The sequence below is a fragment of the Marmota monax genome, unplaced genomic scaffold (assembly GCF_021218885.2).
Source record: "Marmota monax isolate L192 unplaced genomic scaffold, Marmota_monax_Labrador192_F-V1.1 WCK01_AAM20220418_F8-fsc00122, whole genome shotgun sequence".
NCBI lineage: Eukaryota > Metazoa > Chordata > Mammalia > Rodentia > Sciuridae > Marmota > Marmota monax.
Genome location: NW_026695223.1, coordinates 4,251,235 through 4,278,462, shown reverse-complemented (window position 1 = coordinate 4,278,462; position 27,228 = coordinate 4,251,235). Strand labels below are relative to the sequence as shown.

General features: G+C 34.3%; 1 protein-coding gene and 1 pseudogene across 1 annotated transcript in view; one reads left to right on the top strand and one right to left on the bottom strand.

Moving 5' to 3' along the window:
• The window catches only part of Kdm7a (lysine demethylase 7A), a 75,694-nt gene that overhangs the window by 36,737 nt on the left and 11,729 nt on the right, over positions 1–27,228 (top strand). The window contains exons 4-17 of the mRNA XM_046434210.2: positions 390–550; positions 2,647–2,788; positions 3,106–3,292; positions 5,157–5,319; positions 8,332–8,419; positions 9,652–9,758; positions 16,871–16,962; positions 19,368–19,457; positions 23,235–23,447; positions 24,177–24,301; positions 24,493–24,647; positions 25,854–25,951; positions 26,440–26,588; positions 26,728–26,936. Of these exons, the coding sequence (XP_046290166.1) occupies positions 390–550; positions 2,647–2,788; positions 3,106–3,292; positions 5,157–5,319; positions 8,332–8,419; positions 9,652–9,758; positions 16,871–16,962; positions 19,368–19,457; positions 23,235–23,447; positions 24,177–24,301; positions 24,493–24,647; positions 25,854–25,951; positions 26,440–26,588; positions 26,728–26,936 (1,979 nt within the window). The remainder of the gene's footprint in view (positions 1–389; positions 551–2,646; positions 2,789–3,105; positions 3,293–5,156; positions 5,320–8,331; positions 8,420–9,651; positions 9,759–16,870; positions 16,963–19,367; positions 19,458–23,234; positions 23,448–24,176; positions 24,302–24,492; positions 24,648–25,853; positions 25,952–26,439; positions 26,589–26,727; positions 26,937–27,228) is intronic.
• On the bottom strand, positions 5,852–5,974 carry LOC124086215 (small nucleolar RNA SNORA51; annotated as a pseudogene).

Below are 27,228 nucleotides of genomic sequence, written 5' to 3'. Positions count from 1 at the left end.
ATCTTTAATTTCTCCTAAACTCAGTCCTTCATTACACCTAATTTTAAATATCCTACTATTTTATTATGTATTCTAGTACAATTTACCTGAACATTTACATATTGAAATACATATTTTACTATAAGCTAGTTTTTTTCTTTTTATAGTTAGAGCACCTTATGTTTTTCTAATTCTTTTGTATTGAATTAAATAGATTATATTATCTATGAATTTTCCTTTAGACAAAAGGGGTTTTATAAAACATTTGTTATTAAGAGAATTAGGTATGATAGGTTGAGAACCACTAATGCAGATAATTATGCAATTTATGAAATAATCCATTACCATAGTATTGTTTTAAAACTGAAATTAACGATAAAAACTACATTTTATTCTTATGTTTTTCTTAGTGCCGATGATATCATTGTAAAGATGCATGGCAACCAGCTGACACAAAGATACCTGGAAAAACATGGATTTGATGTCCCTATTATGGTCTCTAAATTAGATGATCTAGGTCTCAGGCTCCCTCCACCTGCTTTTTCTGTGATGGATGTGGAACGTTATGTAGGTACGAACTTAGTTCCTTTAAGTACTTGGCAAAACATGGTGAAAGTAAAAATGGAAGTGTCTTAACAGTATTAAAATTGAATGAAGAAATGTCAGTTTACTTCATTTTCCTGGGTCAGGAAAAGTAAAACTAAGTGTTAACCTTTGTTGAAAACTGCTTTTCTCAGCTGGTCTGAAATAATGGTCAGAAAAAGTGGGAAAGGTTTTACCTATTCTTATTTACTCAGCTTCATCCTGCTGTTCTGTGATACTTGCTTAGGGAAAACTGTGACTGAGGGGCTGCTGAAGATGCCAAGAATACATGGAGAAACTGGATTGGGACTGAGCCTCTGTAGAATGCAGATGCAGAATTCCTAGAGCTCGTGTGACAACTAGTTTTTTGGAACTTGCTTAGTGACTTGTTGCCTGGAGGAAAGGCTGTAAAAAGAGATTATATTTAGACCTGTTTGTATATTTAATAACTTGGTGAATACTGCCATTTAATAACATCTGAATTTAATTTGTGATTTTTGATGCTCAGAAAGTAAAAAGAAACAAGGGCCAAAGCCCTTTACTGATTGCTGTATTATTGACATTTTCAGTCATTTCATTTATTCTCCTCATGTTATCTGTAGATACGGCTGACTGTATGTATGTGCCATTCCTTGTCAGGAGTAGAAAGATATTATTTGAGGATTACATCTCAGATCTACTTTGACTTAAAATTATATGTCCACTAAAATACATTATCTCTTCAGCTTGGAATGTAGAAGAACTTGTCCCTTTATTGAACTATTGGTTAACAATTCTCATGGATGATTGTTTTATTAAGGAAATCCATTTAATGTCATAACTTCACATTCAGCTAAATTTGAATTTGATAAATTAGCGGATGAGGCTGACATTTAACTTAAACCTGTTTGCGTAGATAGCACTGTGATATAATGACTAATGTAATGTAAGTATAGGATAAAACTGCTTGGACTGCTAACTTTTCAGTACTGCAAAGCACCTTGGTTGAAATACTAGTAATGTAACTATATTACATCCTGAAGACTAATCTATGAGGCAGTGTTATTAACCTGTGTGAAATTAGCCTGAGAAAATGGCATTTATTAGTTTTCTGTTCAGATTGGTTAAATATTGCCATATTTTGAATTCCACCTATTCATTAGTCCATTATATAACTGATTACACTTTCTAGGGTGGTAATGCAAGCTATCATGTCATGGTTTTATAGGAAAATTGTGAATTAATCGTAACTCAGAACTTGGGCATTCAGACAGGCACTGAATGAACTGATTTTTCCTTCCTAACCACCAATTTTTTTCTTGAGAGTTAAGAGAAAACACTACCAGGAGAGCAGATATTTCCTGTTCAAACCTCCAGGTGTGGTTTTATACATACCTATAAATAAAACTCCCCAGGTTTATACATACCTATAAATCCCTGCAGCTCAGGAGGCTGAGACAGGAGATTCACAGGTTTTAAGCCAGCCTCAGCAATTTAGGCTGTAAGCAACCTAGTGAAACTGTCTCAAAATAAAAAATAGAAGGGCTGGGGATGTGGCTTAGTGGTAAAGCGCCCTTGGGTTCAGTCCCTGCTACCAACAAACAAATAAACAAAACCCAGAAATTGTTCTAGTCAACTTGCTCACTAATTTCCCAACGATTGATTGGGTTTTCAAATTGATAGAATTTTAGGTGTTACAGAAGTTAAAAATAAAAGCCAATTCTTTGATTTTATGCATGAGGAAATTGAAACTCAGAAAGTATTAGACAATTTTCACATCCCAATACAATGTATTTTTTTTGCCTTTATGAGTTACAAGCAATCATTGATACATAGAAAGTTTTGTAAGCCCTGTAAGTTTTTACACTCAGTATTAATTTTGTAGCACTTTGTTATTGTTTTATAATACATTATCTCTTCTTTTCAAAATGTCCAGTTGGACTTAAAAAGTAAGAATATAAGAAGTATCCTTTGCCTAAGATATATAGTTTTATGGTTGGCTTAATTATCATACCAAACAAATGCAGTCTTTAAACTATTTTTGTTTAGGGCATCTATTGATGTAACTCTTAAGCCCAATAATAAGATTCTAATTTTTCTCTGCAGGTGGTGACAAAGTGATAGATGTCATTGATGTGGCAAGGCAAGCAGACAGCAAAATGACACTTCACAATTATGTTAAATACTTCATGAATCCTAACAGACCAAAAGTGTTAAATGTGATCAGCCTTGAATTTTCAGATACAAAGTGAGTAATTTTGGGCATTTTGATATGGCATTCTGAGTGTTAGCTAAATGTAGTTTAATGATATATTTATTTTAGTAAGAAACATGATTGTGACTTGTAAATTTGTCCACTAGTAGTAATATTACATCTTTTGCTTTGGCACCCTCAGAGAATATTTGGACATAATGTGTTTTAAACTTTTAATTAAGTGTTTTTAACCTTGAATTCCAGTTAATTACTTGGTTTGGGTTAACATGGGAGCAGTGGTTTTTAAGAAGTTTTAATTTGTTTTATGTGGGGGTATGTGTATGTACTTTTAAAAATTATTATTTTTAAAGGATGTCTGAATTGGTGGAGGTCCCTGATATAGCCAGAAAACTTTCCTGGGTGGAAAATTATTGGCCAGATGATTCAGTCTTTCCCAAGCCATTTGTTCAGAAATACTGTTTAATGGGAGTTCAAGACAGCTATACAGATTTCCACATTGACTTCGGTGGAACTTCAGTCTGGTACCATGTCCTCTGGGTAAGACTAGGATTTTTTTTTTGTCCTTTTATTGACAAAAACACTTAGTAATATTTTTCTGGTGGCACATTCAGTTACTATAAATAACATTTGTACAGTGGAATATTTTTCTACTTTTTAAGTGGAATCTATTTGTTGTTAAAAGATGTGATTTTTTTTTTTTAATCCCAAGTAGTCAAGGTTTTTATATATATTTAGGTTCCTTTTTTTTATTTAAGATGTCGATGAACCTTTATTTTGTTCATTTATTTATATGCGGTGCTGAGAATTGAACCCAATGCCTCACACATGCTAGGCAAGCGCTCTGCCACTGAGCCACAACCCCAGCCCACTAGATTCCTTTTGTACCTCCACTTTTAAGTTGGTTTCTGTTAACCTTCTGCCCTCTCTCCCACTTATCAATTATTCATTAATCCCTGAACAGATATCTAAGGAGCAAAATTATAGTTATGATTGCTTCTGACTTTAAGGTGGGGGTAGGAAAGCTGGTTGGATAAGTCACATATGCCTATAAAAATGCTAATTCTACATAGTTTATATTCACTTTGCTCTATTTAGAACTGCACTGCTTAATATAGTATTTACTAGCCACATGTGACTAAATTTAATTAAATTTAGTTAAATATTAGTTAAAAAATTAATTAAATAATTAAAAATTCAGCTCATTTTTATACTTGCCACATTTTAGGTGCTCAGTAGCCACATGTGGCTAGGGACTACTGTACTGGATAGCATAGATATAAAAATGTTCCATTGGTACAGGAAGGTCTATTGGAGAGCACTGATCTAGAACCAGATTTTTCATCTCCATCAAATGCCTCTGTATTGGCAGTGCTTTGGTCTGTATTTGATGCTGTGTTCTTAAGCTCCTATTCCTTTTCTCCTTGAGGACACAGAATTCAGTAAGGGAAATTTATTTCCAGATCTTTAAAAATATTCATTATGTTATAGATCTTAGGAGAAAGGACAGAATTTGAAAGGTGATTGTGCTGTGACCTAGACCCTATTAACATTTCTACACCTTAAAAATGGGAGGTCATGGACCAGGGATGTAGCTCAGTGGTAGAGTTTTTGCCTAGCATACCTGAGGCCCTGAGTTTGATCCCTGGCATGACAATAAAAGTGCAGGGGTGCGGTGGGCATCAGTGGGTGTTGAGAACAGATGAGTCCCCGGCAAGGCAAGGATGTTATCAGCCTAGCTCTGATGCTAACATTTATCAGACATCCCAGGACAATAGGTATCCTGGGTACAGCAGGATAATGGCAGAATGTTCTTAGCACTGCAGCAATAGTATAGCTGTTGCAAAATTTTTCTAGCTCTGGAACTTTTTAAGGCACAAAGAAGCCTCTGACAGCTTACCACCCTTGAACAATTTACAGTGCCCCTATAGTTTAACTTTCTGATTATGAGATCTATATAATAAACTTTTAGAACTAGTTCTGGGTCACTGCTACTCCATCAGAATGCAGTTTTCCCACCTGGCCCCCAGCTTTTTTAGTGAAATTATCTTTGTGTCTTCTTTGTCTCTGTGTTTTTTTCTTCATCTCCCATTGTCCCTACTTGAGAATCCTTCATTGACGCTGTGGGTTGCAGCAAGTGGGATTTTTTTTTGGTTTATTACCTTCTTTTCTTCAATTTGATTATTGACTCCTGATTAGTTTGGGGGTAGGGGGAGCTTTAGCTCCAGTGAAAATGCTTATTAAGGGAATTAACTATTGATCAGGTGTGTAACATAGATATTTTGGACCTAAACAATCTGATAATTATCTAATTTAACTCAGATCATTATATTGGGAAATTGTATCAGTTAGGCCATCCTAAAATGATTTGTTTTTTCCAAAATTATATGTTACTTCCTTTTAGGGTGAGAAGATTTTTTATTTGATAAAGCCAACAAATGAAAATTTGGCACTCTATGAATCTTGGAGTTCATCTGTGACCCAGAGTGAAGTATTCTTTGGAGATAAAGTGGATAAATGCTATAAATGTGTGGTAAAGCAGGGGCATACCTTATTTGTTCCTACAGGTAAGGTTTTAATCCCACCCCCTACTATTAATAGTTGATACAAGCTACATCTTGTAATTAGGACCTATGACTTTTCCATATTTGCCTAAGAAATAATTCTGATCTTGGGCTTTTTACTTCTTTGTGTTTTAGCGGGCTTGTTAGGGTTCCTTTTGGCATCATTTCATTTGCCTTCACTTTTAGTATCATTGAAATAAAAATCACATGGTATATCACTTTCATCCTTTTAAAGTATATAATTCAGTGGATTTTAGTTGATTAATAAGGCTGCATAACTATCAACACTATCTAATTCTAGAACATTTTCATTATGTCAGAAAGAAACCACATACCCTTTAGCAGTCTTCCCATTTCCCCCTTCCCTGAGAGGAAAGACAACTATTAATGTACTTTCTGTCTCTCTTGATTTGCTATTTTGGACACTTTATGAATGTGGCATTTTGTGTCCATCTTCTTTGCTTTACCATAATATTTTCTAGGCTTATCCATGCTATACCACATATAAGTACTTTATCTTTTTTTCCCCCCCTTTCCATGTCTCCCCATTCACAACACCAACCAGACACAGGTCCTGGGCTGAGTTGTACATGGGGTAGGCTTACTCTGCCTTCTCTTTGTATATACAAACCCAGCCTGTGGTAAGCATCAGGAGGCCATAAGTACTTTATCTTTTTGTGGCCCAACAATATTCCACTTTAGGGTATACCATATTTTATTTATCCATTCATCAGTTGATGGACATTTGGGTTGCTTCCACTTTGGGCTATTCTGAATAGTGTTGCCTTAAACATTTGCAAGTTTTTATGTGGCGGTATGTTCATTTCTCTTAGGTGTATACCTAGTAGTGGAATTGTTGCACTGGTGGTTTCCCTGTTTAACTTTTTGAGGAACAGCCAAGCTATCCTCCAAATAACTGTGCTTTATAAAACAAACAAACAAAAAACTGAGAAAGTATAGGTATCAGCGTGTCAATCTGAGATGTGAATGAATGGCAGTGTATAAACTCGCCAGACTAATGGTTTTGAGGACAGTGTTCCTTTGGTTGGGTGACCTCAATGGCTATAAACTTCACAGGGTTCTGTTACCATAGGGCTGCTTTTTACCTTATCTCTGGTATGTATACTCATAAATGTGTGCTTAAATAAGTGAATGAATCAATGACCAAAACCACCATGATTTGCCTGGTTAAGTATCAGTATTTCATTATGAATTACTAAGCTCTTCCTTGCTTCTTTTTATAGTAAATATTTTGTTGTACCCCCTTCAAAATCTTAAATTGAAATTTATAGATAATATAACTTACATGAATCATTGTTTTAAAAGTTGACTTAATAACCTAACTAGAATATAAGGAAGAAATGAAAAGGTAATTTATAATGAAATGTTATTTTGATATTTGTGTGCACAGCAGCAATAGAGGACAGAATGAATTGGTTAACTGTGTAAGTCAGCAAACCAGTATAGATACGTGCTAATGGCAACTCAAATTCTGTTAGTGGCATGAGTAGAAGTTAGTGGTTTTAAAATTTTATGGAATAACAGGGTCACCTGGAGAGCTTGTCCACCGGATTGCTGGCCTCCTTCCCCAAAATTCTGATTTAGTCGATTTGGGGTGGGCCTGAGAATTTGTTTCTAACAAGTACTCAACTGATGCTGGTGTCTGGTCTGGGGACCACATTTGGAGAAACACTGCTATAGGCAATGTGATGTTTCTTTCCAGAGTAGTTGGCAACTGATACATTTCTATACAAACTAAACTATAGTTTCCTTCAATTTACAGAGTAGTTATATTCCTGGAAATTGTGCCCAAACCACTCAGAAATACATTGTTTAGATGTATAATGAAGTTCTATTTTCTATGCTCAGGTTGTGAATGAACAGGCTTTGTACCTATATGAAGGCCCAGTGGAGTTTATATTTCTTTTTTTATTCTCCTGTTTTTTTTTGTTGGTGCATTATAATTATACATAATAGTGGGCTTTGTCGTTACATATTTATACTGAAATTTATACTTCTGTACTGAAAGACTGTTAAGTATTTTAGCATTTCTTTCAGCAGTTAGGCTATCATCTCTTGAAATGATTCTCACTTTGAAAACATTTTAATGAGAAAATGAAACATTTTGATTGCCAACATTTATATTTATAGGACCATGTCTCTCCATAATTAAATGTGTGTGGGGGTAGGGCTGCAGTTATAGCTCAGTGGTAGAGCACTTGCCTAGAAAGTGTGAGGCCCTGGGTTTGATCCTTGGCACCACCTAAAAATAAATAAATAAAATAAAGGTATTGTGTCTGTCTCCAACTAAAAAAATATTTAAAAAAATAATAATTAAATGTGGGTGATCTGCCTTTTCTTTCTTACAGAGTCTGGTCTTATTGGGTTCCTCGATCCTCCTCTGTTTGTTTCCTTCAGGACATTCAGTTCAGTGTGACACCAGAGAAGCAGAATGTTCAGCCAGCCCCCATGTTTTTTAATGACAAATGTGCTTTCCTAATTTTAAAGCACATTTGACTTGTTTCTGTAAAATCTTTGATCTTAGACAAATGCTAAGGATTATATTTTTAAACTAAAACAGTTATCACCAAAACCCTTCACTTTATTCCTCAAACTCAGCATAGAATTCTGGCATATTATAGGCATTTAATATTTAATTGAATGCCTCAATCATTAATTTCTTTAGCACTGGAGTATGAAGGAAAGAGATGTTGATATTTGAGTTACTTATTTCTCAGGTAGATAGCATACCTATTTTGTTTTGTATGTTTTGAGGTAGTTGGGATCAAACCTAGAGCCTCACACATGCTAGGCAAACACACTACCGCTGAACTACATCCTAGGACCCTTTTGAAATTTTGAGACTATGTTTTGTTAAGTTGCCCAGATTGAACTCAAACTTGTGATCCACTTGCTTCCTGATTAACTAGAGTTACAAGTCTGTGCCGTGGCAACCAGCTTGTTTGATTTTAAAATATTGAAAAGCATTAATTTATACGTTTGTAAACATTTCAGGGTGGATTCATGCTGTGCTCACTTCTCAGGACTGTATGGCTTTTGGGGGGAACTTTCTGCACAACCTTAACATTGGCATGCAGCTCAGGTTTGTGTCATTAATTTTGAAAGGATCTTTCATTGTTCCTTAAACAGGACATTTTTGTTTGCTTGTTTAAGAAAAATTGTGATATATTTTATTTGAGAGTCCATGGTGATAGGCCTTGAGAAATCATTAGGAATAGAAATTTTTAACAAAACTATTATTTTAAAATTTTGTCAGGAGGATTCCTTGATACATTTCAAATCTAAAACAAAAATAATAACTTAATATCCCTCCAAATTAAAAAAAATTATAAATATTTGTATGTTCTTATTTGGCTATTTTTGCCCTAAGGTAAATGAATTAAGTTAGCCAGACTTACATGTAACTATTGATGCTGGAACAAACCAATTCTTAAGTTGATATTGCTGTCAGAACACCTGTTTTAGTTTTGCTTTGGATAAAGGATTAACAGCTGTATGAGAAGGACTAGACTATCTGCTATTCCCCATTTAGTCTAATGAGGGTAGAATGTTATGGTGTAACATTGCTTATGGTACAAATAATTCGTGATTGATAAAATGCATAAGGACTGGGAGAACTAGAAATTCTTGGTGTGAGGTTGTAGTTGTGGGCTTCACTGAATGTGGGAACTTGTAACTTTGCATGTGCACAGGGAACCCTGAATGCTCTGCACCTGTGGAGTTATTACAGAAGATAGTAGCTCTAAGAGGTCATGAGGCTTTAACCCAGAGTATGTCCCACACCTGTCAAATTTGGATTTGATCTCTTTATACCTGAGCTGTCATTGGAGGAAATATGGCTTATATAGGGACAGCTGCATGGACTCCTACAGAAGACTCACAGTTACCATGGAAAACTGTGGTTCTTGTCTTTATACCTTAATCTAGTGCCAAATGTGGTCCCAATCTTGAATGCTCGGGTGGGTGCTGCAGTGTTGTCCAACACATGAAGCTAATTTTAAACGTACTATTTAATTCATAATGGTGGAACCCTCGTAAAGTATCTTTTATTAAAACTAGGATACAGATCTCAATGACCTTTCATGAAAGCCCAGTATAATTCTTAAGTACACCATCAAGTTTATGAAGGTCAGAACCTGGATAAGATCACAATTCAGTGTTGTTCAAATGTTACATTAAGTAATATACTATACTTGATTGGTATGTCTTATGTAACATGCCCTGCTTATTTTATTTTTAACTGGCTACCTTTAATTAACTATTTTGAAATACTAATATTAATACTAAATATTTCTTCAAATCTTATTTATTTAGGTGTTATGAGATGGAGAAAAGACTAAAAACACCAGATCTTTTCAAATTCCCTTTCTTTGAAGCCATATGTTGGTTTGTAGCCAAAAATTTGCTGGAAACCCTGAAAGGTAATTAATGATTTGTACACTTTGTTGTATAATATGATGTATAATGTTTGTAAATTCCCTCAAAGTTACCTGACAGATGCTTTTCTAGTGTCTGGATGTCACATCTGTTTGTTTGTTAAAACATAATGTCCCCCCTGCCAGGAACCTTAATAGCAAGTAGTTTCTAGTCCATAGCCTACTAACCCATGTTCTTAGAAATCAGGTATGTGAAGACCTGTTTAGAGTCACATGAGTAATATTGGAAAACATTCATTTCATCCAGTGATCTAGAGGCCTACACACATTCTCAAGCATGTTTAAGTGCCTTGCTTTAAAAATTTAGATGGTTACCTAATATGTGTTCCCAGACATTTGCTTTAAAAATATAAAGTGGATAATTTCATGTCCTGAGGAAATCAGGTAATGCCTGAACCATCACCATTGCAATCATAATTCTGGCTAGTATAATTCACCTGTTAGCATACAAATGAGCTGATTGTTGGTTTGTAATCTGTAGTTGAAGAAAAATATTTTTTGAAATTTCCTTATGTAGCTTTGAATTTTTTTTGAAGGTAGATTTTAGATTTTCATGCTTTTATATTTGACTTAATCTTTGAGCAGCCAAGTTAAGATTGTATATTACTTCTATCCATTTTTTACTTTTCATATACTTGTGCCAGTGAGAATAGTGTTTGTCTAGTTTTGAGTTGCCTAACTTTTCTAATTTTGCAAATGGTGCAAATATTATAATTAACTTTCAGGAGAATAGATATAGAGAAAACAGTAAGATTTATCCAGAAATTTGTTTCTTTTCCATTTAGAAGACACTTAAGAAGAAAAGATAAGACGAAAAGAGATACCCAGGAAAAGCATGTACAGAAGTAAAATGATAAAATTCATATATGATTTTTCCTCTTCAAAATAAGCCCCCTTTTTTTTTGATTGAAAGGATAAAACAATGTCACCATACAGGACAGTCTTGAGGGAGATGTGATAGTGCTGTAGGGGTGTTTGATGGAGGTAGGGTCACTTGAATGAGAAGGACTAGGTCCTTCTTTATAAATCTAGCCCCTGCTTTAGAAATGAATCTTTATCCTAAATCCCAGACTCAGTGTTGTTTTCATGTATTGTTCTTGGCTGCAGGAATGTATCAGTGGGCCGTAGAGTTGTCATCTCCAGAATGTCCAGTTTCCAGTAAAAAATTGGACAGTGAACTTCAGTCTCTTATACAAGTGCATGCCTAGAAAACCAGAAGCATGTTTATAAAAACATTTATAAATGGTCTTATTTTCTAGAAATAAAATTCAACTACTGAACTCTCTAGTTAAATTCACTTGGTCCAGAGTATTTTTTCCCATCTTTTCTTATTTTGACCCAGGACCCCAATTCCTGTCTTATGGTTATTTACGAGAAACGCCCCCACACATATACTTCCCTCCCACTGCCCCACCACCACTGGGGTCTTCCCTAGCCCCCAATGTGTAGGAGAGGCTCATCAGTTTCCCTTTTAGAATAAATTTAGAGTTTATCTGAGAGACAAAAGGTTGACTCCTTAAGGTGCAACAGCAATTTGCTCTGTCTTAGAAATAATAATTTAGTATCGTCTTAGGCCATCAAAAATTCAGAAATGAGGTCCAGTCAGAAGGATGGCCCTGTACATTAAGGACTTTAAAAAAGGATTCTGTAAATAAGAGTATTTGTAAGTTGCTTTAAAATTTTTTATCAGCCAGATCAGTAAGCCAGGATACTTAGCAATATAATTGTTTTAATCTAGTCCTACTAAGGCTAGAGCCAAATGACCATTCTAGCTGTTGCCATCATCCTAGGCATTTTTCCTGGAAACAGAAACAGAAATGGTAGTCTTTTTATCTCATGTTATGTTCTGCTCACTGAGTTTTCTACTTTTCCATTGTGGCCTGTTTGCCAATTATCAGACTGTTACAAAGCTTCTGCAGTGTGATGGGTTAAATGAATGAGGAGTATATGAAACTCATACATTGTGTGTTTCATGTTAATGATAATAAAAGAATGAACCAGTTTGAATTTATTTAAGTTAGCCAGCCACTGGGCAGAATTAAAATATTTTGCTTTTGATTCAACTCACCTGAATTTTGGAGCGTATCTGAAATATTTTGCATGAGTTTTAGATAATCACACTCTGGTTTACAATTCCCCAAAAGACATTTGTGTGAGCTTATATTTTTACTTTGTCTGACAAATAGTAAAATAAACCATACACAGCTCACTGTATATAGATCACACAGAGACTACATATTCTCATCCAATTTAAAGAAGGCTGTTATTCAGGTAATTTCTCTGCAAGTGAAGCAAAAGCAGCAGTACCTTAAAAATACCCCATTAACCTCCCCATACATTGTCTTTCACTTTCTGGAGATAATCACTGTCTCACCTTTTGTGATAATCTTTTTCTTCAATTTTTTCACCTGTGTTGTAAATGAAAATAGTTTGATTTTTATGTATTTGTAAATTTCATATGAATAGATTAAAATTTTTTCTATTATATGTAACCTGTCTTTTGCTAAGCTTTATTTGTGAGGTTCATTCATGTTATTGTGTGTAGCTGTAGTCTTCTTTTTTCATTACTATAGTATTATGTTGTGTGAATATACCTTAATTTGTGTGCTTCTTCTACACTTGTTGGACACTGGCAATACAGTTGTTTTAATCTAGTACTACTAAGGCTAGAGCCCAATGACCATTCTAGCTGTTGCCATTTTGTTGCCAGGCATTTTTTTTTTTTTCAGTTTTTGATATTTATGGAAGATGGTTCTAAGAAGTTCTTTTTTTTTTTTTTTAAAGAGAGAGAGAGAGAGAGAGAATTTTTTAATATTTATTTTTTAGTTTTCGGCGGACACAACATCTTCGTTGGTATGTGGTGCTGAGGATCGAACCCGGGCCGCACGCATGCCAGGCGAGCGCGCTACCGCTTGAGCCACATCCCCAGCCCCTCTAAGAAGTTCTTGTCAGTGTCAACTGAGTGCAAAAGTTATTCCAGAGAACAGCCCCAATTGTTGAGTCATAGATAGAATTCACGTAGTTCCCAATTCCCATTTCCTTGGCAACACTTGGTATCATTAGTTTCTAATTTTTGCAAATCCATCAGGTGTGAAATAGTATTACTTGTCTTTTTAATTTGCATATTCCTGATTATTAATATAATTGAACATTTTTTATATATTTATTGGCGTTTTAGATTTCCTCTTCAGTGAAGTACCTGTTTAGGTCTTTTGCCAATATTTTAATTTAGTTTTTTTAATACTAGTTCTTCATATGTCCTGGATCTTAGTCCTTTCAGGAATATATGTTAAAAATACCTGCAATTTTGACTTACCTTTTTATTCTCTTTGGTGTCTGTTGAAGGACAAACTTTATTAATTTTAAAGCAGTATTTTTTCCCCAGTTTTTTTGTGATTAGTGCTTTTTGTGCCTTAAGAAGTTCTTTCCTATCCTGAGGTTTTGAAGATACTGTTTGCCTACTAAAAACTTATGTAGTTTCATGTTTTACATTTAGGCCTTTAACTCATTTTAATGATTTTCTTGAAAACGATGGCAGTCATTTTCTTACAAATACCCGTTTGTTCCAGGGTCATATTTTGAACAATCCATTTTTTATCCTATTCTTGTCTCATGTGTTGATATATGTGTGGAACCTTTGATACTCACTCATTACTCACGGTCTTAGCTTTTCTTTGCTGTAACCAAAATATGCAACAAGACAACTTAGAGGAGGAAGCATTTATTCTAGCTCATGGTTTCAGAGGTTTAGTACATGATTGGCCGACTCCATTGCTCTGGGCCCAAGATCATGCAGAACATCGTGGAAGGGCATGGTAGAACTTTTCTGCTCTTGGCAGCCAGAAGCAGGTGAGGGATGGTGAGAAGAAGAAAGGGAGGGGAAACGGGACTCAGGAGAAGATGACCCCTGGTAACCCACCTCCTCTACCCATGATCCACCTGCCTATAGTTTACCACCTAATCAGTCCATTCAAACTAGGATGGCTGAATAGGTTGCAGCTCTCATAGTTCAATCATTTCAACTCTGAATATTCCTGCAACACAGGAGCTTTTGTGAGATACCTGATGTCCAAACCATAATAGTCACTCTTCTAATCTTGTGGGGTTGGTAGTCTGTCTCTCCACCAAGCACATTATCATATTAGCATTATATTAAGAATTGATTGATAGGTCCTCATACTTTATTCTTCAAGCCTTGGCCTCATTCTTTATTTTGCCCTGGCTTTTATTTTTCTTTTCCACATAAGTTTTTGAGTTAGTTTATTACTTATTGACACCAGTCTCCCCCACCCAAAAATCAAGCAAATAAAAGTGTTAGTATCTTAATTTGAGCATATTGAATATAGATCAATTTTGGTAAAATTCCATGTAGTTAGGTAATTGAGTTTTCTCAAAAAATTGTCATGGAACATCTATTTAGTTCTTGTTTGTTATCTTTCAGGGTGTCATATATATATATTTTAAAACTTACAGATTCCTTAAATTTATTTAAGGGTTTTTCATACTTTGGTCCCATTATATATTGTTACTTAAATAATATATGATTATAATAATAGAATTAATTATTATGGTATAATTATATTATAATATAATTGTAATTACATTAATGATATACATATGTAATTATACATATGGTTGAGCATATGAAGTTGCTATTTTTGTATTTAAAAAATGGTCAAACATTGGCAATTTCATATAGTTCAGCTTATTAACCATATGATGCTGGAATATAGAAACAATTTTCATATTGATTTTGGATCAATTAGAAACTGTCACTTCATTTATCTGAGGTTATAGTGGGTTCTTTAATGTATAATCACATAGTCTTCTGTGAATAATGAGAATTGTGTTCCTTCTTTTATAATATTTATGTCATTTACTTATTTTCTTGCTTTACTGGGTTGTCTAGGATCTCCTGGGCAATTGTAACTAGGAGTAGGGAAGATGTGAGCCTTTATCTTGTTCCCAGCCTTTTATCACTGAGTCTTGGGTTTGCTGTAGCTTTTTGTTGATAGCCTTTATCAGGTTGAGGAAGTCCTTATCTACTCCAAGTTAGCTAAAAGACTAGTTTTTAAATAATTGGTAGTAGTTGCATTTTAACAAAAGCTTTTTCCTGCATGTCTTATGATTTGTCTTGTTTAATTTTTTAATTTAGTGGCTACATTTATTGATTTTTCTAATATTACTCCAAACTTGGACTTGATAATGTTTCAATTTCTATATAGTAAGTTAGAATATAGTTTATATTATAGTCTGTTTATATTCAAATAAATCTAAACTAGTAAAATATATTCTCTGAATATATAGAAAAATATATTTATTGTATATAAATGTGTGTGTGTGTGTATTTATTTTTTCTTTTGGCAGTGAGTGGAACAGGCTTGTATTTTATTTTCTCATCTGTCCTTAATAGATTTTGGTATGAAAATTATGCTAGGCTCAGGAAAAAAGTTGGAGTTGTTCCTTCTTTTTCTGATCTCTGGAGGAGTTTGTATATGATTGGAAAGATTCTTGAATGCCTGGTAGACCTCACTGATGAAGAAATCTGATTTATACTTATCTTTATGGGAGAATTTTTGACTGCTAATAAATATTATTTGTGAATAAAGGACTATTAAGTTTTTCTAGTTTGTTGAGTCCATTTTGATGAGCTAATTTTTAGAAGTTTGTTCATTTCTAGGTTTTCACATTTTTTATATAAAGTTATGTTATTCTCTTGACTATTTAATGCTTGTAACATTTATAATGATGTCTCTTGATACTTGTATTTGTACTGATTTTCTCTTTATGGATTTTATTATCTTTTCAAATACCAGTTTGAGAATAAATAATCTGTTTTCTGTTTAATTTTTGCTTATCATTTTTTCTTTATTTTTTAACATTTTAGTGTGACCTTAACTCATTTTCAGCATTTTTTCTTTCTTTTTTAAAATACCTTTATTTTATTTATTCATTTTTATATGGTACTGAGGATCGAACCCAGGACCTTGCATATGCTAGGCGAGTGCTGTACCGCTGATACACAACCCCAGCATTTCAGCATTTTTTCTAACATGTACATTTAAATGTATGTTTTCATTGTTGTTTATATGTTTTCTGGTTTTCAATACTTTTTAAAAATCTAAATGTTATTTAGCAGTTTATTTCTTAATTATCTGGGTTTCTTAGTTTCTAAACACGTGGGCTTTCTCTAGTTATCTTTTTGTGACTGATGTCTATTACTGATTTCAAACTTAGTTGCCTTGTGAACATATAGGTGATTTAGGTCTTTGGACATTTGATGGGGCTTTTTTATGACCCTGGCAAATGGATGATTTTTGTAAATGTTCTGTATATATTTGAAAAGAATGTTCTATTCTACAGTTGCTGAGTACAATGTGCTATTTATGGCCAGTGAATCACATTGCATGTTATTCAAAGAGAATCTACAGATTTTTGTTTTTAGTACTCTTATTATTCTATTGTTTATTACATGTGTTAAAATCTTCCACTATGATTGTGGAATTGCTTATTTGTTTTATAATTCTGTTTAGTTATTGCTTTTTGAGTTCAAGTTTTAAATAGTTGTCTTTCCAACGAATTGAATATTTTGCCATTATAAAATAAAATGACCTTTATTAATGAAAATCAATTCATATAGCTATTCCAGCTGTTTTTTTTTTAAAGCTTGTTTTTTTTTTTTTTTTGTCCTTTTTATCTTATACCTTTTTATATTTTTAAAAATATGTTTAGCTGGGCTGGGGATGTGGCTCAAGTGGTAGCGCGCTCGCCTGGCATGCATGCAACCCGGGTTCGATCCTCAGCACCACATACAAACAAAGATGTTGTGCCCGACGAAAACTAAAAAATAAATATTAAAATTCTCTCTCTCTCTCTCTCTCTCTCTCTCTTTCTCTCTCTCTCTCTCAAAAAAATAAGTTTAGCTGGAGCATTTAATATCATTAGATTTAATAGTTAGGTTCCTTGTCTTTTGAATTGATTATTTTGTATTCTACTTTTTTTTGTTAATATAGAAATTGTGCAATTTGTCATTTACTGGTTGCTCAAAACCTAAAATTAATTTCTTTTCCTTTCCCCACCCTACTTCATTCCTACAGAACTGAGAGAAGATGGTTTCCAGCCTCAGACTTATCTAGTACAGGGAGTGAAAGCACTGCATACTGCTTTAAAATTATGGATGAAAAAAGATGTAAGTCATTATAGTTGTTTTTATGTAGCAAGGTCAAGAAGAAAAGAGTACTTTTGCTGTTTTTGCAGCATTTGAATTTGCCACTGGTAGAGGGAATGGAAATCATGTTTTAAAATACAGCCTGCATTTTATTATACAGTATTTATAGATGTACTTGTGTCTGGTTATATTTTTGATAAGAAAGTACTTGAGTAAATCTTTAGTCTTTAATCTGGAAAATAAAATATTTCAAAAATATTTAAGATATTGACTAAGAGATGAACATGTAGCTATAGAATAAAATAAAATTGAGCTCTTATAATGTGCTTTGTCTTTATGTACAGGATTTCATTTAATCCACAGAGCAACTGTATGAGGTCTATTGGTACCCTGTTTAAGTAATTCCCAAAAGAACTGGTGAGCTAGGGACATAGAGTTAGTCTCTAAGATTATAAACCTCTGCTCTTTGCCACTCTGCTAAACTTATGTAAAAAATGAGGAAAAGGAGGTGGTAATATTCAAGCATGAGCTCTTTATTTTCACTAAATTGTGGCCCAGTTGTACTTGAAACCTTTGAGATATCATCCTACATCTCTGTTTAGAATTGGTATTTCCTTCCCTCTAGAGCATTTATTTCTTGTGCCAGTGGACTTAAAACTAATCTGTATATAGAGAGAGTAAAAACTTAAAACACATCTGTAGAGAGTAAATTATGCATTTTTCCTTTCTCTGGGTTTATGAACTCTTGAAAAATAGGTTTCATCTTTCTCATTTTTATTTCAACTCATAGATCTTGGCACATAATGCTTTAATAAGTGATAAATAATATGCTAATGAAAATACATTTCCATGTTAATTTCTTGAATGTCCATTTGAAATTAAAATTCTACACTTAAGAGATATTATTGGGAGACAATAATTAATAGGTTCTGATAGTCCCAGTAATTTTGACACTCCTTTCACTTTATTATCATTGCTATATATCCACAGAGAAAGGCAGTATGGAAAAATTCAGAAAATAAAAATCATGTCTTCCACCATCAAAGACTTCATTATCTAGATAATAAGGAAAAGCATAAGCAAATTAACAACTACCTGACATGATAAAAACAATCAAGCTTATGTTTTTAAAACTGTATAATCTGTTTCCTGCTGGAGGCTTTAGAGGAATGGTTCTCAAATGTGTGTATTTATCAGCAGTGTCTGTAGAGTTTTTTCAAAATAAAACCTCTGGATCCTTCTCTAGGGATTATAGTTTGGTAGATCTGGGATGGGTCTGAACCCAAAAACTTCATAGGTGATTTCAGTGCATATTAAAATTTGTTATCATGAGTAATGTTAAATTTGCTCTAAGATGAGAGGCAGCTTGCCTTAATGGTTAAGAGCTTGGATTTTAGAGTCAGATATTTGATTCAAATCTCAGCTTTGCTGCTAATAAACTATGTGACTCAGGGCACATTACCTAACCTCTGGGCCTTAGTTCCCTTGGTTGCAAAATGGGAATAATTTACAGGTTGAACATCCCTAATCTAAAAATCTGAAATCTGAAATGCTTCAAAATCCAAAATACTTTTGGTATTAAGCATTTCAGATAAGGAATACTAAAACCAATAGTATCTGTGTCATACAGTTATTGAAGGGGTTAAATGAGTTAATGCTTATAAATTATTTAACAGTATGAAAGCACAGAGTTAGTACTATGTTAATACTACTATTATTATCAGTTCGTTTCAATAAATTATGCTAAAACCAAGTAGAGGGTACAAAGCAAAAGTAGAAACTCTGCTATGTTGAATGTGTCTAAAAAATCAGAATGTTCTTAGATATAGAGATTAATATATGGAAATAGGCATAAAAATAATAACATTAGTTTGCAGTACAGTAAATGTGGTGACTCAACAATTAATTTTTTATTCTGTTCATTGGGTTGTTTCCCCATTTTGCTTTTAACTGTTAAATGGAAAAGAGTTTACCAAAATTTATTCAAATTAGATTTCCATGAGACACTAGGATTATTTAAGTGCCTGTGTTCCCCATAAAATTCCTTATGTATTGTCAATTAAATGTTAGGCTAAATTATTGTTTTAGTAATTAGTATCTGTAGTAGTAACTGTAGTTAGAATTACAGCAGGATTTGAAGTGTAGAGTATAATGTTACTATTCAATATAAAGCAAAATTCAACAAAATTCAAACAAGTCTGTTTTTAATTCAGTTTGAGGATTTTATATGATTATAAAACATAAAATGATGATGAGGATCTCCTTAGAAGGTATTATACCAACTATATGATCTCTGAGACTGGGCTTATTGTTACTGGCTATGTCTGCAAAGTCTAGAGAACCCAAAAATAGGGTCAGTAGGTTAGTTTTTTATTAATAAAGTGTAAGTAACTTTGGTTTTGTTATCTTTGTTAATCCAAATACAGCTTGTATCTGAACATGCCTTTGAAATTCCAGACAATGTGAGACCTGGACATCTTATTAAGGAACTTTCTAAAGTAATTCGAGCAATAGAGGTAAGGATGGAAACTGTCATCTAAATGCTTGCTTACTCTGTTTTGAGAAGCAAATGGATCTACCACTATTGTGGGGTGACCAGTACTCTGCCAGGGTAGGTTCCTGCTCAGGAGGTGTGAGCTGCCTAGGAAAGAAAAAGTCTGAAATAATTAATAAGAAATAGAGACAGAGCCAGAAATTAGATAAAAAGGGGAGTGCCTGATAGGTCTTTTAATCCTGATAGGAGCGGAACTGAACAACTGAAAAATGTCCTTGGTTTCTTATTTTTAAATTTTTTTGTTGTTGTAGATGGACACAATCTATTTATTTATTTATTAAAAATATTTATTTATTTATGTATCTTTAGTTTTAGGTGGATACATTAGTTTGTTTTTATGTGGTGGCGAGGATCAAACCCAGTGCCTCACACACGCCAGGCAAGCGCTCCACCACTGAGCCACAATCCTGGCACCCTTCTTCTTTTTTTTAAGGGGGAGGACATCAAAGTCAGGGATAAGGTTTTAAGATTTCAGTGGAAGGAGTCTTGCTTCTCCGTGTGGCAGTAAACATGTTGATTGGCATTTTGTCAGGCCACACCCATCCCTGAGAAGCTGTGTGGCTCCTGCTGGTCACTCCATCTCCCATGATGCTGTGCTGAACTTGTGACAGAGCTAGGTAGGAAGTTACATGAATTAGGCATTCCCAAACCAGCAAAGTTGTTCCTTTTTACCAAAGGAAAAAGTACCATTCAAAGCTGAGATTTGAATCCAAATATCTGACTCTAAAATCCAAGCCCCCAATACCAGACTTTCCTGCCTAATGCCTTCTACGTTCTTTTAGTTCATGCATAGTTCACGTATAGTTCATGGATGGCTTCTGGCATACCACCATGATGCAAACATTTGAAAGCACCTTACACAGGGGCTGGGGTGTAGCTCAGTAGTAGAGTGTTTGCCTATCACATGTGAGGTCCTGGATTCCATCCCTAGTATAAGAAAAAGAAAGGAAGGGAGAGAGGGAAAGAGGAAGGGAAGAGAAGAAAATGAAGCCAAAAGCACTTACACACTTAGAAGTACCACTTAGAAGAAATAGAATGAGCTGAGTCTTGGACAGAGTCTCAAGATTTCTAAAATCCTGGAGAAAAATTTGGAATATTGTATTGCAATGAAGTAATGAAATAATGAGGAGGCAGTTTCCAGGTTACCTCAGGTTCTTCAGGTTACTTCAAAAATTAAAAAAACAACAACATAGTTATCAGTACAACTTTCAGATCCAATTAATTTCAGCCATTCAGAAATGAATTCATGTTAAATAATTAGAGCAAGAGAAAAAACTAAGATTAAAAAAAAAACCTAAGGGAAGTGAGTAAAGTTAGGTGAAACTGTGTTGGAAAGAGGGATGATATTAGTGGGTTGGGCAAGGCAGTCCACTTGAGGGAAAATATGAGAGCAGCCAGTGAGGTAAATACTTTTGATAAAAACCTATAAATCTGATTAGGTATTTTAATAATTAATAGATATTCTAGGTATTTAAGAAAGGAGGTTTTTAATTAAAATAATTTTTCAGGAAAGTGATTGTTCTAGTGTATAGCTTAAATTAAGAGGAAATTAAGTGGAGGATGAAGGTCAACTGGTAAATTAACATCTGACATTAGGGCTGTTTTAAGGAATGAAAAGAGGTACGTATCTAAGAAATATTAAAATCCTAGATTTAGAATAAGAATAGTTCAAGTATTTCTCAATATGTTCAAATGTAGTAGAAAAGTCTCTTAAAGAGTGATAGTAATTGCATATAAATGGATTTAGGATCAAAAAACATATTTTACCGAGTCCTATTTAAATTCCAAATGTTGAAGAAAAGGGAAGAATGGATAGGTTTAGGAAGTGGTATATGAGGATTAAAACTTAATTTGCGGGCTGGGGCAGTAGCTCAGTGGCAGAGCACTTGCCTTCCATGTGTGAGGCACTGGGTTCAATCCTTAGTCCACACAAAAATGAAACAAAGGCAATCTGCCCATTACTACTACAAAAAAAAATTTTTTTTAAACTTTTTCTTACATAGTAGGAATTCAGTAATACCTAAAGCTGAAATCAGTATAAACATATTGTTTAGAAAGTTAGAGACAAATAACTGGGTGGTGGTGGGGAAACAGTTGTCAGAATTGCAAGCTTTAGCTATGTACTCAGAATAATTGAAAGCAGGGTCTTGGACAGATATGTTTGTACCATATTTGTAGCAGCATTATTCACAATAGCCCAAAGGAAGGCGCAACGCAAGAGTCCATCAGTGGATGAATGGATAAACAAACTGGTACATAGAGTATATAAAATGGATATTCTGACCCATGCTACAACATAGATGAACTTTGAAGGTATTTTGCTAAGTGAAATAAACCAGTCACAAAAGGACAAGTATGATCCCATTCATATGAGGTTCCTAGAATTGTCAAATTCATAGAGACAGAAAGCAGAATAATGGCTGTCAGGAGCTGGGGAAAAGGGAGGATGGGAAGTTAGTGGTTAATGGGGGCAGATGAAGAAGTTCTGGAGATGGATTGGGTGCTGATTGCACAGCAGTGTGACTGTACAGAATGCCCCTGAATTGTATACTTAAAAGTGGTTAAGATGGCAAATTTTATGTAACGTAAGTGTTTCCACAGGGTAAGTGGTTGCCTTTGAAAAGTGGGTATCAGGGATGGGAAAGAGTAGACTGCTGCTTTTCATGATATTCTTATTTAATTTTTAAAACTGCATAGATGTATGGTCCATAAGAAATTACCAGGAGGAAAAAGTACCAAACTCAAGTACCACTGCATAGATAATCCTTAGAGAAGATAGCTTTGGCTTAGGATAGAGCTGAGGTTCCCATGTGGCAGTCGAAGTTAAGGAGAAAGAAAAGAAAGGCAGAAGAATTATTATAGTTAGATAGGAGAAAAAAAATCTCCTTTGTTTTCACATTATCAGGGTGGGTTTTGAATCATTCAAAATCTTAATAAAATGTTTAAAATATTAACTAAATTCTGTGTATTCATTATTTCTAGAAAGCTGTAACATTTAATTATTGTATCTGGATATTTAGTCATTTTGCTGTAATACACTTTCTTTAATATATTTAACATGAAAAAATAAGGGAAAAAACTGCAAAAATGTGTGGCTTTGATTTTTTTAAAAAATTTTTTTTGTAGTTGTAGATGGATAGCATACCTTTATTTTATTTGTTTATTTTTATGTGGTGCTGAGGATCAAACCCAGTGCTTCACATATGCTAGGCAAGCACTCTGCCACTGAGCTACAGTCCCAGCCCTGTGACTTTGATTTAAAAAGTAAATATTGGGCTGGGGTTGTGGTTTGATGGTAGAGCACTTGTCTAGCATGTGTGAGTCACTGGGTTTAATTCTTAGCACCACATATAAACAAATAAATGTCCATCAACAACTAAATATATATGTATATACATATATAAAGTAAGTATTGATTTACAAAAATATGTATGTAAAATGAATTTTTTCATTGGAAAGAACTGGAAGCAGCCTGAATAGCTACCTACCAGTAAGTATTAGGCCAGTAATTCATGATATACCCCTCACAGCTATTAGTATAATACTGGAAATCAAGAGAATGTGTTCACAGTATATTATATAGAGAAGAGATGGGAAACCAAGGCTTTGATTTGGTCTTTTTCTTTTCTGTGATTAAATGGAATATTTTTGTTTTCTAAGAGTATTTTTATGGCTGAATAGTCAAGTCTATATATAGTAGCCTTTTTCTTAAAATACATTCTGAATCTAATTCTTAAAGGAAGAAAATGGCAAACCAGTTAAATCTCAGGGAATTCCTACTGTGTGTCCAGTTTCACGATCCTCAAATGAAGCAACTTCCCCATACCATTCCCGACGAAAGATGAGGAAACTTCGAGATCATAATAATATTCGAACTCCTTCTAACCTAGACATCTTAGAGCTCCACACAAGGGAAGTTCTTAAAAGATTAGAGATGTGTCCATGGGAAGAGGTAAGTATTACATTTCATGATGAGAAAAATAAACCCAGTTGTTTGTTAAAGTCCTTTAAAGGGGTAATAAAATTTATATTATCACCTATTCTTGTTGTTATTTGCTGTAGAATTGTAGGGGTCAACAAATATTTTTGTCTGGGGGCAAGGTGGGGTGCCTAATCTTTCTAGGCATCACTGTCAAGTTAGGATGAATAGACCTCATTCATTTGCTGACATGTTTATTGAGTGTTTACCAAATACCCTGTACTCTCTTAGGTTCTAGAGAAGTTGCCAGAGTAAGCAAAAATTAAGTCCCTGTCCTTATGAAACTTCATCAGAGTTCAAGTACAAAAATTGGGAGGCAAAAATATAAACTAAAATAATGTAATTTCAGATGCCAAGTGTTTTGAAGGACACTTTAGCAGGAAGAAGCAGAAGAGAATAAAAAAAATCTAAGACCGTATTGCCCCTTCTGCAGGAATGGAGCTTTCTTTGGATTTGCTTTATGCATATTTTATATTCTGCTTTACAAAATGTATTTTATTGTCAATGGCCCTCCCAAAAGATGAACCATCCTCATGCTTTAACTTGAAGAACTCTGGAATATGGGATTGCTGCATGTTTCCAAACCCAGGCAGCTGCCTGTCACTCTGCATGGCAGGGCTATGGGCAAATAGCAGTCTCCTGTCTTCCTTCAGTGGAGCAGGTGTGCCTGAGGTTAAGTCAGTTCTATTTTTATACTTTAAGGACATCTTGAGCTCTAAACTGAATGGAAAATTCAACAAACATCTCCAACCATCTTCCACGGTACCTGAATGGAGAGCAAAAGATAATGATCTACGACTGCTGCTGACAAATGGAAGAATAATTAAGTATGTACAATAGATCAGGTATCAAACAGATAATTTTCGTTGGATTCCCTTTGTTCTTGCACTGCCTTGTCCATACTGCTGGTGTTGACTATAGTATGGGGAAAGTGTCTCAGTTCTCTGCTCTGTAAATGAAGTGGGAGGGAATACATAGTCTTGCATTTTTTCTGATTTGTTTTTTCCCAATGATACAGAGATGAGAGACAGCCCTTCGCAGATCAGAGTCTCTACACAGCAGATAGTGAAAATGAAGAGGATAAGAGAAGGACAAAGAAGACCATTATGAAGACAGAAGAGAGTTCAAGAATAGACAGGATAGAAAGCGAAGAATCTCGAAAACCACTTAACAGTACGTTTGCCGTAATAGTCATTTTAAAGTTCTCTTTATTCGTATAACAATTGATAAAGAAACTTACTAGTGTTAAAATTCTTAAGTTTGTAATAGGATTGAAAGTGTGTTCCTCATACTGTTCTGAAAAATCAGAAGTATGTCTGAATAGGGAAATGCTGAATGTGGATACCAATGAGATATAGTGGCCAAGGATGTATCAGTGAGAGGGTTCGTGGGGGTAAGTGAGACCCATGTCTAGTCAGTTTTTAAAGTCACATGAAAGCTCATATGTTTTATGGATCTTTACATATATAGTTTTAGCATGCATATATGATTGGCTGACCTGAAGCTACTTGGAATCCTTGTTCTGTAGTTTTATTTTATTGCCTCTTGATAGGAAGGCCTCTACTAGGTTGTTAATCAATTATCATCAAATAAAATAGCATTATCAGATGCCAAAGTAATACATCCTTCTCCTTCAGATCTTTTTTTTCTTGAATAAAGTCAATTTCTCAACATCTGTCAAGATTTCCATATGCCCTTCTATTTTAAAAAGTAGTTAAAAAAATTTGCAGTATTTTAGTACTTGATAAGTAAATGTTCCGGATAATGAGTATTACTTAATGCATGTTGAATATTTCAGATCCTGCTAATTCCATGTAAATTTGGTATATATACAGTTGTTGACTTTGCCTTTGTTCACATGCCAGTGAAAAGGCAGCTGATCAACAGGAATGGAAGAAATGGTGCTGTGTGACAGTGCCTCATGGGAGAAACAGACAGTAGGAAAGCCCTGTTTATAATAAGCTCGTTAAATTCACGTCTGTGGGAATGCATTTTAGGGTTTGGAGATTTATCTTTTTGTTTTCTGTTGAGAGAATTAATGCAAAAGGAGAAGTAAAGGTTTCTTAACAGCTTACTTTAGTTTTGAAGGTTGTTTTCTAGAAAGAAATGTAGTTAATTCACTCAAGTAAGGAATATAAATATAATCATCTTCAACAAATACCAGACATTTTAAGAAATACCTCAGTCTGTATCTTGGTTAATTATGGAGAAAGATGGGAGAGATGAGGAGAAAATTAAAGTAGAGAAAAAGTAGGCTAGGGCAGGAAAGACCAAGTGGTATTGTGAAGCAAGGTAGACTTTAGAAACTACCTGCCACCTTGTTCATAAAGTTCTAATGCTTTTTTTTTTTTTTCTTCCATCCTTTGTTTTCTTCATCAGGGTTTTTTACAAGTGTGAAATCAGAACTCAGGAATAGATCATCAGAATATTCTGATATTTCTGATTCAGAAGACTCTGGAGCTGATTGCACTGCACTGGTATGCTCCAAACCCTGTGACTTCCATCATTTGATGAGAGATAAGCATCCATGGATCTTCACCTAGGAGGAAGTCAAATAATAGCCCATCCCAAAGCTTGTCTGTCTGACCTGTGCAACACAGGGTCTTCCTATAGTTATTTTATACACACATATTCTGTGACTATCCAGCTTTTGTCCAGTTTTGAAAAGGGTAGACGACTTCCCTGCCTATATTATTCTTGGATTGATTGTATTTTTCACAAATATATTTTATATTTTATTATTCCTTAAAATCGATATAGTGTGTTTTTAAATTTAGGTTGTATGTTACCATAGTTACTGGAGATTTCACTTTTTTTCATATAAAACATTGAAGTAATTAAGATTCTAAAAAAAAAAAAAGATTCTAACTTTCTCTGGATGGATGAAGTCTTTTTTTATTAGTTTGTACAACCTTGATCAATTTCTTAGATAACTTTGTTTCCATTTAATTATTTATGATCTCAGAAAATTAATTTTACCACTGAAGAGTCCGAAAGTTCAGGCGATGAAAAGAAACAAGAAATAACATCAAATTTTAAGGAGGAATCTAATGGGATGAGGAACTTCCTACAAAAGAGTCAGAAGCCATCTAGAAGTGAAATTCCAATTAAAAGGTGGGCTTGCTGATGCTAGTATTTGTTTTACATTGTGATATAAACGCAATGAAGACTTTTTTTTTATTTAAAGTTTTTTTTAACTTATATATTTCATCAGAAAACATATTCTTTTCTCTTTGGATGACCTTCTCCTTAGGGAATGTCCTACCTCGACAAGCACAGAGGAAGAAGCTATTCAGGGCATGCTGTCTATGGCCGGGTTGCGCTATTCCACGTGTTTACAAAGGCAGATGCAAAGCACAGACTGCGGTGGTGAGAAGAACTCTCTCCAGGATCCTAACAGCTGCCACAGCAGTAACCATGAAGTTAGGCAGTTGTATCGCTATGATAAACCAGTAGAATATGGTAAGAAACATAAATTATTAAGTCTCTGAAAATATATGATCCCCAGTTTAATAGCTCTATAATCCTAGTTTAGGTTAGAGATTATATGAATAAAGACTATTTGTTACACATCTTTAGTTTGACATGGTGTTAAGAAAATTCACTAAAAAAATATATAGCACTGACAGACAAATCACGTAATATGTGAGCATAAGAACACAAAATATGAATGACCCAGGTCTGAGAATTGCTTTCACTGGCACAGCTTTGCCGTTGCTCTTGCAAGACTGGAGTTTCCTTTTCACCACTGTTA